General features: G+C 37.6%; 1 protein-coding gene across 2 annotated transcripts in view; it reads left to right on the top strand.

Annotated features, from left to right (window-relative positions):
- Window positions 1-12,122, top strand: part of KCNK10 (potassium two pore domain channel subfamily K member 10) — a 39,653-nt gene that overhangs the window by 23,256 nt on the left and 4,275 nt on the right. For both annotated transcript variants that reach the window (XM_021403599.1, XM_021403600.1), the window contains exon 5: window positions 9,429-9,615. In XM_021403599.1, coding sequence (XP_021259274.1) covers window positions 9,429-9,615 — 187 coding nt within the window. The remainder of the gene's footprint in view (window positions 1-9,428; window positions 9,616-12,122) is intronic.

Below are 12,122 nucleotides of genomic sequence, written 5' to 3'. Positions count from 1 at the left end.
GGAAATATTGTACTGTTTTGTCTGCTTACATGAGGCCTTTTAACATGTTTTTGTTGTTGGTTTTTTTTCTCTATTAGAATTTCAAACATTTAATAATACCTCTTACTGGAGTAAGAGGTATTAAGAGTAAGTCTTGTCAATGAACTACAATGCCTCTAATATTTTACAGCTCTTACATACACAGTCTTCTACAAAAGAAGAATGCCTGATTAATGCAAAAAAAAATATTGCTATTGAATTTCCATCTGTATTACATTCTATTGTAATAATACATTTTTTATTTGGGGAGCAGTTTTCATTACGTTGCTTTTCGTTTGTGGATAGACTACCACGTTTGGGTGTATGAGCCCAAGATCCTTCCTTTATTTTAGCTTTTTGTAGTGTGCTTCTAATTTTAGAACCTGTCTGAATGTTTACAGAGAATAAATTAATAAAGCAAAGACAGGTATAGTAGGCAATTAATAGACAAAAAACTGATTTAAGTGCAAGGTAAGAGTGTACTTGGCAATTGATTCTACTGTGTCTGAGCAGAAGGGTTTCCAAACATATAAATGATGATTTATCTTCCTTAAAGAGGAACATAAATGTTGAATAATAATGATGAAGTGCATTTTCATGAAATGGTTTTCTTCCACTGGGAATTTTTATCTACTCATGCAAATTATTTATTTTCATCAGAGATTATCCACAAAATATGATTTCTGTCTTTTTTGCCAGCTATTGTTCTTCCTAGGTGCTTCTTTTCTGTTTTCTACGTGGAGAAAAGTTTAGCACAATTTATTTCTTGGTATCATAGCCCAGTGCTTGCCAGCTCTCATTTGCTTTGAAATTGGGTTAACATTCAGGGTGATCTCAGAATAAGCAGTGGCAAGGAGATGTATTTCTACCCAGAGTCTGAATTCCAAATTTCTTCATAAGGAAGGGAGATAAATGGTCTTTCTTTATCACAGAGTCACAGAATTGTAGGGATTAGAAGGGATCTCTAGAGACCATCAAGTCCAACCCAGAGGTTGGTTTGAAATAGTCAGGAATCACTGTTCTGAAGGGTAAGGTTACACATGCCTGCCTCCTACTAAAATTAATATTAGACATATAACTTTTAATTTCAGTGGAGAACAGTGGAAATAAACCTCTTTAGTCTCAAGCAGATATTTCCCCTGAAACTAATGCAATTTACATATCCATATATTCCCACAGTTTACACACATATACATGTCATTGGGGCAAGAAGAAATGTTTTGAGCCATGGAGCAAAGTATTTGATGCATCCCTCTCTCTATGCCAGCTTTTTTCTTTCAACAGTGCTTCCTGCTTTTGTTTTAACTTTGAACGTGAACTCTAAGCACACAGCAGTGGCAGCTCCTGTAAAATGTTGAAGAAAGCTGGTAGAGGAGGGAGAAGGTTATAACACAGTGACAATATTCTGAATACTCAGTAGTCTGAAGAGCAGAAAATGTGGCAGAGCAAAAAGTCAAAGCCCAAGCAGAGTTAACAAAATAAATATAAAATATCTCCACCCTGCAAAGATGAGAAAATTCTAACACCAAGTTCAAATTTCTGTTTCTTGCTAAGTCTTTGAAATTGGCCACATCATGCTGTAGATAATTAGATCTCTCACTGACCTAGCTACAGTAACTGTTTTTCTCTGTCTCAGTGCATTTCATAATTAGACTCTGAGTATATACTAATACATTTAGCCTTGCTGCAATGTGGCACTTTTCTTTGCTCTATCATAACTGCATTTTATTTTTGCCCTGAATTGCATTGATGGAAAAGAAGAAAGCATTGACTCAGCACTTATCAAAACCAGGGTTACCAGGACTAGCAAGTTAGAATCCTTTCAGGTAAAGGGAACTGATTCAGAACAACCATTATTAACTCATTCTGCAATCTCTGGAAGTTGGGAATATAGCTATAATTCACATGGGAGCTTAAGGAAGGAGGAAAGAAGCAGCATATTCCAAATCTGGCCTTTGAATGCATCCTTTGAATCTTTTTAAGTCTGTGTCATAAGCCTCTGTTGTCCTCTGTCTGCTCCATTGTCTGAGAAAAGTATACACAGAATGGATCCCTCTTATTCCACATCTATTTTGTCTTGGCCTGAATACAGCTCAGCAAGAACAGAAGTTTGAGCTTCTTATAATTTTTGTTTGTTTAGTAGCATAATTAGCAACTTGATGAAAGTAGTTGATGCATATCAGAAAGCCTTAGCTGTGCTTTCTTGAGAGAGAAAGAAGATAGAAAAGAGGTATATTGAGCCTAGAAAATTTCCATAGCAGTGTTTCTGTATTTTCATAACACAGTATCAGTACTTACATTATGACTGCAGCAATATCCATGCCTTGCAGTTTATAAAAATAACATTTGAGAAAGCTGCTACCCTGTGAAAAGCTTGCTGAATATTCCATCTGGGTCTAGACAAACACCCTGCAGAAGTGTTGTTTTATGGGAAAAAACAGCTATGTAAAAAATAAATCCTTCTTTACCCTGACCTGTGCCCTGTATGTATTCAGGATTGTCTCTACCAGGCTTAGTAACAAATGTGAGCACTTACAGCTTTTAATATCCATTTCTCTTATGGTACTTGCTACGCTTAAGAAGCAGGGGATGGATTTTGCATCTTCTTTTGATGCAATAGCAATGTTCTTTGTAAAACACAAGAATTGAAATAGCACTGAGGCACCAAAAGAGCTCATTAGACAAGGAGGAAGCTTGTCTAGTGGAATGGCTCAATCCACCATTCCTAACTCATGGAAGGGTCTGAAATGTCATATGTATATTTTGGATATGTTGTTTGGGATTCTACTTCTAGGCTTTCAGAGAGCATTGCCTTTTTCACTGATGTGGTGAGTTTGCCCTGGCTACTTGCACAGCTGCTTGCTCCTTCCCTCCTGGAGGAGAAAATAGGAAAACAAGAGAGACAAAATTTGTATGTTAAAATAAACACAGGAAATTCACTTACTACGTATTGTTGCAGGCAAAAAGTACTTGACTTGGGGACTTTAAATTAATTTAGTGACAATTAGTGTGAATATTTAATTACTAAGTTGGGTATTTGGAAACACAAAAAGACAAACATTTGAAACACCTTTCATCCTTCTTCCCCAGGCTCAGCTTCTCTCCATTTCAACTCACCTCATTTCAGATACATCTCCACCACCCACATTATTATCACAGGTCATGCATAGTCCCTCCTTTGTGTCAACATGCACCGCAGGAGGTCAAGGCCAGTGCACAGTGTCTTGTCTCTGCTGCTTTTTCCGTCCTACAATTTTCCTCTGCCGCAGTGTAAGTCTTCCATGGGCTGCAGTCACTCCACAGAAATACCTGCTCTGCCATGGAGCACCTCCCATTTCCCAACCTTGTTCCCTCATTCACTCCTCTCTTTCCTCCTCCTGTCCCTTAATGGCATTTCTGCCCTTTCTTAAATATTTATTTCCCAGAGGTGCCACCATCTTGGCTGCTAGGCCTGGCCCTGGTTTGCAGAGGGACAGCTGGATCCAGCTGGAACCCAGTGCATCCAATATGGGACAGCTCTGACCTCTCCTTACCCTGGTATCAAAGCATTGCCACCTACACGCAATAGAGCTGAGTGGGGATTCCAAGTGCCAGCCTGTATGGGATTTATGAGGTGTGTCATGTTGGCAGTGTCCTGAGAAGACCATTCATTAAGTGTCCTCATGATCACCAATACTGACAGAACTGATTACATTAAGGTAAAATCAGAAGAGGAGACAGCCAGCTTTACTTGCTGGACAGGTGTGGAAATATTTATCCCCCAAGTTCTTTTCCAGTCTCAACCCAAGGATTTGAAAGAAATCTTTTCTGCTCTAAGATGCAAAACAAAAGAGGACAACCATCAGGTTATAGAAAAAATGCACTCATCACCATTTGTTAAATTAAAAAAGTGCATGGCTCTCTGGCCTAGTGATTAAAATAGGAAGAAGAGTATATTGATTATAACATGATGGATTGAGAGAGGCCCTGAGGAGAAAGACTAGGGAGTATTGGTTGATGAGAAACTCAACATTACCCATGAGAGCCCAGTGCTCTACCAATCTTCATGATGAGATGGGCAGAGCACCTTACTAAGATGTGTGCCAGGAAGTGGATCAGGGCTGGCTTACATTTAATTGATGGGAAAGGCAAGCATTGTGAACCTATGACTATTGGCACCATCTGAACTAGCTTGCCAAAAATGTTTTTGCTATGGATGTAGTTAGGCCTTCCTCTGTGGCAAAGATAGGACTGATCTATGCGATGTTCTGTTTCATGCTTTGAATACAAGGACTGGCTTTCCTTTTGTTAAAGTATTTTGATCTGAAGGAAATTATTTAGAAGACAAGCTGCTTAATTAGTGCACAGGAAGAGAGAATTTGTTCCAAGAATATTTGGCAGCATGGGAGAGGGCATAAAGTTAAGATGAAGGAAAGCGGACAAAAGAAGTGTTAAAAAAAAAATGTTTTCTTTGGAGGAGTGCTCCAAAATGCAGTGCCTGGTGTAGAGACAAGGACTGCATGTTCTGTGAAGGCACAGTATACTAGCACTAAAAATACACCACTGTTCAACTAGCCAAAGAGGTAAACAACTTGCTTGAAGTCCTGGGGATATTTGTCAGGAATTCAGAAAAGAAAACCGTTGGAAGACAGAGGTACCATATGAGCTCACTGTAAGGTAACAAATGTTCCAGTGATATTTTTAGTTGAGTAGTACTGTATATTGGGCTAGTTTCTATGAAAGAAGAGGCGACACTACAAAGTCTTGGAACAAGTCTTGGAACAAGTCTTGGAAATATAGTGTAATTTGCCATATATTTAGCATTTTGTCTAGTCTGAAAAATGACTGTAGTATCTTTTGGTCCTATACTTAATGTCTTCTACTTGGAAAAAAATCTACCCCTTTTTGAATGAATGTATGTCATCGCTGTGGTCTCAGTCTGGGAACATAAGAACCTTGTTCGGTCCTTTTATTGATACTGATAAGGTCAGAAAATTTATAACTGGTTTAATCTACCTGGAAAGGGCAGTAGCCATAGAAGAATCCTGTCAATCGGCATAGATGTGTAGGACCCAAGAGAAGAAAAACCCCAAAATAGTTTTCTCTTAACTTCTGAAGTTACTGGATAGGTCCAAAACTAGTAAAACCACAGTGTATGTAATAGAAAAAAAGGGAAAAGCAAGAAAAGTAAGTTGTGGATGGAAAGGATGTAGAAGATCTAATTTTCACTGATAAGGGTCTCTCCACGAGAATGTCTGTCCCAACCCTTCTTGACAGTAAAGCAGGCTGACGGTTTCTTGAATTAATATGAGCAAGATGATTCAAATCATTCTCCCACTCTACTCTGTGCTGTTGCAGCATCATCTCAAGCACTGTGAGCAGTTTAGGTCACCACAATATAAAAAGGACATAAAACCATTAGAGAGCGTCCAAAGGAGGGCCACAAAGATGATGAAGGATTTAGAGAGCAAGATGTATGAGTGGCTGCTGAGGCCCCTTGGTTTGCTCAGCCCCAAGGAGAGGGGAGGCCTCATGGTGGCCTACAGCTCATCGTGAGGGGCAGCACTGATCTCTTCTCTCTGATGACGCTCACAGAACTCAAGGGAACAGAATGGAGCTGTGTTAGGGGAGGATCAAGTGGGGGTTAGGAAAAAGCTCTGCAGCAGAAGGTTGTTGGGCACTGGAGCAGTGTTGTCCCGAGGAGGACAGTAGTCATGGCAAAAAGCTGGAAGAGTGCGAGAAGCATTTGGACAACACTCTGAGAAATAGTGTTTTAATTTTGGGTTGTCCTGTGTGGATTCAGTAGTTGGACTCAGTGTGGGTCCTTTTCATCTCAGGATATTCTATGATTCTGTGATGCTGCCTGTTTAGATCTTAATTACCTTAAGAGTGAAATGAACACTTTCATGAGTAAACGGAGATGAATCTTTATAGGTTGTTATATCATAAAAAACACTCCACTCTTTTCCTAGATTTTTCCTTTAATCATTTTTTTTTTTTCAGATTTGCTCTAGTTGGATGTAAATTGAAGCCTCTCTCATTAGCAGGCACTAATTTATTTGTACTTGATGAATGTTTCACAAATATATTTCATCAATGTGGGAAGAACATGTTGATAAAACAATATTTTAAAAAAAGTAGAAAACATCTCTTTCAAAAGTGTTTTCATTAACTGAAACTGACAGTTTAACATTGTTAAGTTACAATTTAACTATGACATGAACTACCTTTCCCAGAGAGACTTCTCTTACTGTTTCATTTTGACTACTGCAGATAACTCAGCATCTGTGTCACAAAATGGGCTCAGAGATTGTGTTAGCCTGCCTGGAGATGCTCAGGTATTTATTCTTCAGTGTTTGGCCCCAGATGTTTTTTCACTGTCAGAATCCTAAATGCAATTCTTGTTTGTTAGTAAAGCCAGTGTACAGGTAGAAAATTGTTTCCACAAGGTAGTCAGAAATTCATATACTATGGGAGCATAGGATATTTCTAATTTTCTTTGTCAGATACACTAAATATACTGCAATGACTTGCAGTATTTTAAGAGTCTATTTGGAGTACTGTTATGGAGACCTGTAAGACAAGGCTGGATAGGAGGTGGTAGAGGTGGAAATTCCTCCTAGATCATGTGATAAACTTACATAATGAGGGGAAAGAATAGCTAATTGTATTTATGATGTCTATCTTATTGGTTAGGAATTGTCATTACTAGTTTGACGAACTAGTTCTATTTCTTATATTTTGCTAGGAGCAGTCTTGATGAAGCATGGTCCCTTCTTCTGAGAACTGACAGCCTAGACATTTCTTACATAATGGGGATCAAATGTTAAAAGGCACATTCAATGCTCAGTATAATTAGGCTGCATATTAAACAGATTGGCTCTGTGAGTAAGATTCACAAAAATCACAGATGACGAATTTCCCTGTGTTAATACACAGGGAGAGGTAGGTTCCTAAATCTGTGGTCCATAGCAGCTGCATGCTAAATGGGAAAATCAAAACCAGATTCTTTTGAGGAAAGCATGGGTGTGTATGACATGCAATACTGTACCTGGAATTAAATATCTATATCTATGCAGCTACTATTGAGAAACTGGAATTAAGGAACTAGGACAAAGTGGTTGACCTTTGTTGTCTATTTATACTGTGCAGGATAGGCACATGGTTCAGCCCTGATCTGCAGGTTATTGACATATTTTATATACCAGCTTAATTGTTAGAGAGTATGAGAGACCTAGGCTTGGCTCAGCAATAGCAAAGCAGGAGTGCCACTTCTGTGGAGTTCCCTAATCTAATACATTTTGGGCCATGCTCAGCTGAACTGTTCCTTTTCTTTATGCTAAAGTTGGATCACTATTTAGTTAATACAAGCAGTCATGAGTTCATCAGAAGAGCAAGCAATTCTATATCATGGTGATTAAGACATCAGGCTAGAAAAAGAACAAAAATATCAGCAAGTAATAATGTGGCTGTTCCTATGAAATATATTGTCCTGAGGAAAATACATTTCTTTTGCAGAACCTGTGTGGTTTTTTTCCTCTTCTTGTGAAAGTACCAGCCTAATTTTTCAGACTCTATAATTCAAATCCTGAGGCACGAACATTTTCAGATTTTTCAACCTTTAGTGTATTTATATATAATATATATATTTTTTCTTTTAATAATGACTTGGTACAGTGTAATACTGCCGTGTTTAGGCTAATATAGTCCAATTTAATATAACTGTGCCAAAACTGGAATGTAAAAGTGGCATTTCCATATTCTTCAGAAAATGTGCAGCACATAATGATATTCTTTATAGGGAAATAGCAAGGCCAAATCCATCCATAAGAGAAACATGCAAACCAACCTTTTTTAATATAGGATTTCTATTCAGTCCAAGTACATATTCCATGAATAACAACATTTATGTCTTAGCATTTTTTGGATCTATAGTATTTATACTCTGAATGTCTTCAGAATGCATGTTTAACTACAGAATGTCCCCCTTTTCACTTGTACCCTGAATTTCATGCATTATTGTTCAGTAAGTAATTCTGCTTCGGAGTCTTGCTGTTGTGCCCTTTTCAGTACCTCTGAAAATGTTGGCCTTATGCACCATAGTTTTCTGATTCATCTGTACCAGTGAAAGAATAAGAAGAATAAAAAGAAGCTCATCTGTTCTGCTTTTGTGCAAGTGGCTGAAGTATACAATAGCCATGAATCAGGTCTTTATGCACACTCTCATAACAATGTTACCATTTTTACTTTAAAAACAACAACAACAACAACAACAAAAACCCTACAAAATCACACCTTTGACTGATTTCATTACTCATGAACAAGTGGATGTCCTGAATATCTGGTATGGATTTATACATCATTTCTTCCATTCTTTTTCCATCATTGGTTAATACATAACTTACACTGACCTCCGCATTCCTTTGCAAGGATAGATACACAATTGATACTGTCACTTTAATTAATCCACAGTAAGTTTTTTAGTAGATTTCAGCTATCTCATGAAACTTTATTAAATTCTGAAGTCATTTAAGTATGGCTCAGTAAATCTGGAATAAATCTGTCAGAATTGGTTCTATTTTCCCAGGCTTATATCAGTGTTAATGAAAATAAAATCAAAGTTTATATTAAATGAACTGAGAGTTTATATGATCTAGGAGTTTAAAATGTTGCAATTACACTGCCAATATTTGTATTCAGTTTATAGCATCCAGTAACATGCAAAATATTTGTTTAAGAGCTTTCCAGCATGGATTTATATAGGTAATTTTATCTCAGGTTATTTGGTATTTGACATAAGCCCTGTATATTTTATTTGAACTGGGAAGTCCTGAAATCCACAAATAGCTATATTATACCTTTATATTTGCGAATGCAAGCTGGAATTCCAGAGATAAAGGAAAGCCTTTTGCATGATTTATTTATAAATAAAATAGCAAAACCCAAAGCATGAATTATTAGTAAATAAAACAGCTTTTTATTTTTCTTTTTCTTTGAGAAAAAAAAATAGGTTTATTTTCATTTTAGTCTTGGTATTCCTTGTTGAGCATTTAGAGCTGATGAGGCAGTGTGGACTTACATATATCTTTAGTGCTGTGAATGCACAATTTCTTCTATACACGGAACTCAAACCGGAATTTATTGGGGCCTTTCTGAAACTCAGAACTAGTTTTTCCGGATACGTTTCTTATAGGTTACTGACTGCCTAGGAAAATGGAAATCACCATTTTTCTGTGGCCAGACCATAGAGGTTCACTATTCCCCAGGGACGGTTCTCACTAAGTGGGAGGAAGTGTTGTGTTCTACTTAATGAGCTCACAAATGAGAGAAATCGAAATACCAGATGACATCAGCATGATCCATCTGCCATTCATAAAGTAAACTATATGGTTCCAATAACACACTTTCCCTTTGTTTTGCCCATTCTCTAGAAAAAACAAGTGAGCCAAACAAAGATCCGGGTGATCTCTACCATCCTCTTCATCCTGGCTGGCTGCATTGTCTTTGTGACCATTCCCGCTGTTATCTTCAAACACATCGAGGGATGGACAGCCTTGGAGTCCATCTACTTTGTGGTTGTCACTCTCACTACCGTTGGTTTTGGTGACTTTGTAGCAGGTGAGCAGCATTGAGCCTAGGTTCTGTGCATGAGGGCCTTGGCTCTTAGAATTTATTTTCTTGTAAGGAGAGGAAGCTTTTTACAATTTATTACATCCAGAGAAATTAAGCCAGGTGTTTCTGTTGGGGTTACTGTGCAATAACATAGAGGACTCCACACTGATTTAAGAGCCAGGTGCCTTGCCATCTGCAGAGTTAAAGCTTTCAGCAGTGTAGATAACAGGAGTCTGGGAAGTCCTGATTACCCCTTACCATGCAATGAATTATGCACAAGTCAAATGACTTTCCTATTGAATTCAAGATTCGTATTAGTCCATTAGGTCTCAAGCTGAGGCTGACTGCTGAAGCAAATAGCCAAAATGATGAATGGACAAAGCTTTACAAAGTAGAGCTGAGCTATAAGGCTGGAGAAATGTCTGGTCTGACACAGTAGTGTGTTGCTAAAAACTTCCTTTGCAGGAGCTGCAGCATTTCAGAAGCTGGATTTTGTTCTCTAGCCTTGGCAGGAATTTTGACATTGCAGCTGCCCTGTTATGGCAAGGAAGGACTAATAGCATATGTAGCTCCATGCTACAAGGTTATTCTCTCAGATGAATACAGTACAGTGCTACGAGGTTATTCTCTCAGATGAATACAGTACTATCTGGAACTATAAATATCCATTATTATTATTTACAAAGGAGAGAGTCAGGATTGTTGGTTACAGAGATGAGACAATCTATTTTGTTCTACTGTTTTGCTAAGAAAAAGGCGGTTAAAATAAATTAGATTTCTTTCCCCATCATTGGATTACTAGTGATTATTGGATTATTAGTGATACTAATTATAGGCATTAAGATGCACAGAGACAAAATGCTTCTATTTTACTATTTCCTAAACATCAGTGAAATATGAATGAGTAAAAACATCAAATGAAGAAATGAGGATATGTGAAGTTTTCTTTGCTGAACAGCAAAGACAGTCTTTTTGTAGATAACACTCTCATCCTCCTTTATTTCTGACATAGTGGTATAGAATACATGAATTACTGAGGAAAAATTGGCACTGAACAAAGCCCCAGATATGAAAAACCATTTCATGAGAATTCAGATTTAAAAGTAATTGCATGAACTCAGTCCACTTTAACCACTTAAGTGTGAAGAGAAGCTTATTGATATTCTGGCTTTGTGGTACCAAAGTGTGAAATAAAAATAATTAACAGTATTTTTCATAGGCATGTACACTTTGTTAGTGTTTTCTTGAATAATATATTTGTAAAAAATCAACAGAGTACTAAATTTTAAATTGCTCTGTATCCAACATAATCAAGACAGTATAATCCATGGCTGGGTGGCTACTAATGAGCAGAATTTTTCAAAAATCAAAACCCTGAATGAGAAAACTTCAAAGATGATCTCATGATAAGAGTTTAAGGCAGGTGATCACCAGGAGATCTGGGTTTTATTGCTGGTTTTGAGAAAGATTTTCTGTTACTTTTATTTTCTGTCACTTTAATCTCTCTGTATCTCTACCCCTCCAACATCAAAGAGAAAACATTACAGAGTATTGGGTAAAACAGCATCAGTGAAGCTACACTGATTTATTCCACTTAAATGTGTCTCAATTCTTGCCAGACTGGTGAAATCTTTTTCTACTGTTGGAAATACAATTATCGAAGTAGTCTGGGAAAAAAAAAAAAAAAAGAAACAAACAGAATATTTGATAGGCTGAAAAAAGTGGTCTCATATTTTCTCAGTTGGCTCATTACTCTGTAAGACAGACCCAGACAATCTGCTCCATAGCAAGCTTCTGCGGGGACGTGTGTGATCAGAATAGCCTCATTGTACCATAGCAACAGCAGCTCCCATTTACCATTGTTTTACACTCTTGAAGACTAGAAAAAAAGAGAGATTTATACAGTGTATGAGGAGAGAGCAACATCAAAAACAATATTTGGGTCCCTGCCAATACTCAAATGTCTGAGCTTTCTTGGGAATGTTCAGCTGCAGTACACACACTCATGCTCAGTCTGGAAAGAATTAAAATACTTATAGAACATTTCAGATTGCAAAATGCTCAGGTTAAAACACTGAACTTTATCACTGGGGTATTTTAGTGGAGGAAAAATACTAAAAGCTTTTTAGTGTCATAAGGAGATAAAAGTTGGTGTCTGGCTCTCCTCTAACAAAGACAACATTCTCTAGGAAACACTGCTTGAGAAGTGTGGTTGGACCAGATGACCTGCAGATGTCCCTTCCATCCTCAACTGTCCTGTGATATTTGTTGCTTCATTTGATCCATATCTCCTCTAAAGTCACTGGCCAGAGAATTCATCCCTATAACTCACATCCAAGCAGACAATGTATCCTTATTGTCAGAGCTGATACAGCATTGACTTCCTGTCAGATATCCTGATTTGGTAGGGAAAGTTACTTTTTTGTCTCCTACACTGAGATCTCTGAATTCTGTATTTAAAACCAAAGAATCCGGAAAATATCACTTGAGAGGATTGAACTGTGAAATCTCCA

Source organism: Numida meleagris, chromosome 6, assembly GCF_002078875.1.
Source record: "Numida meleagris isolate 19003 breed g44 Domestic line chromosome 6, NumMel1.0, whole genome shotgun sequence".
NCBI classification, from domain to species: domain Eukaryota; kingdom Metazoa; phylum Chordata; class Aves; order Galliformes; family Numididae; genus Numida; species Numida meleagris.
The sequence above is the reverse complement of the archived record's forward strand: the minus strand, read 5'-3'. Positions and strand labels throughout refer to the sequence as shown.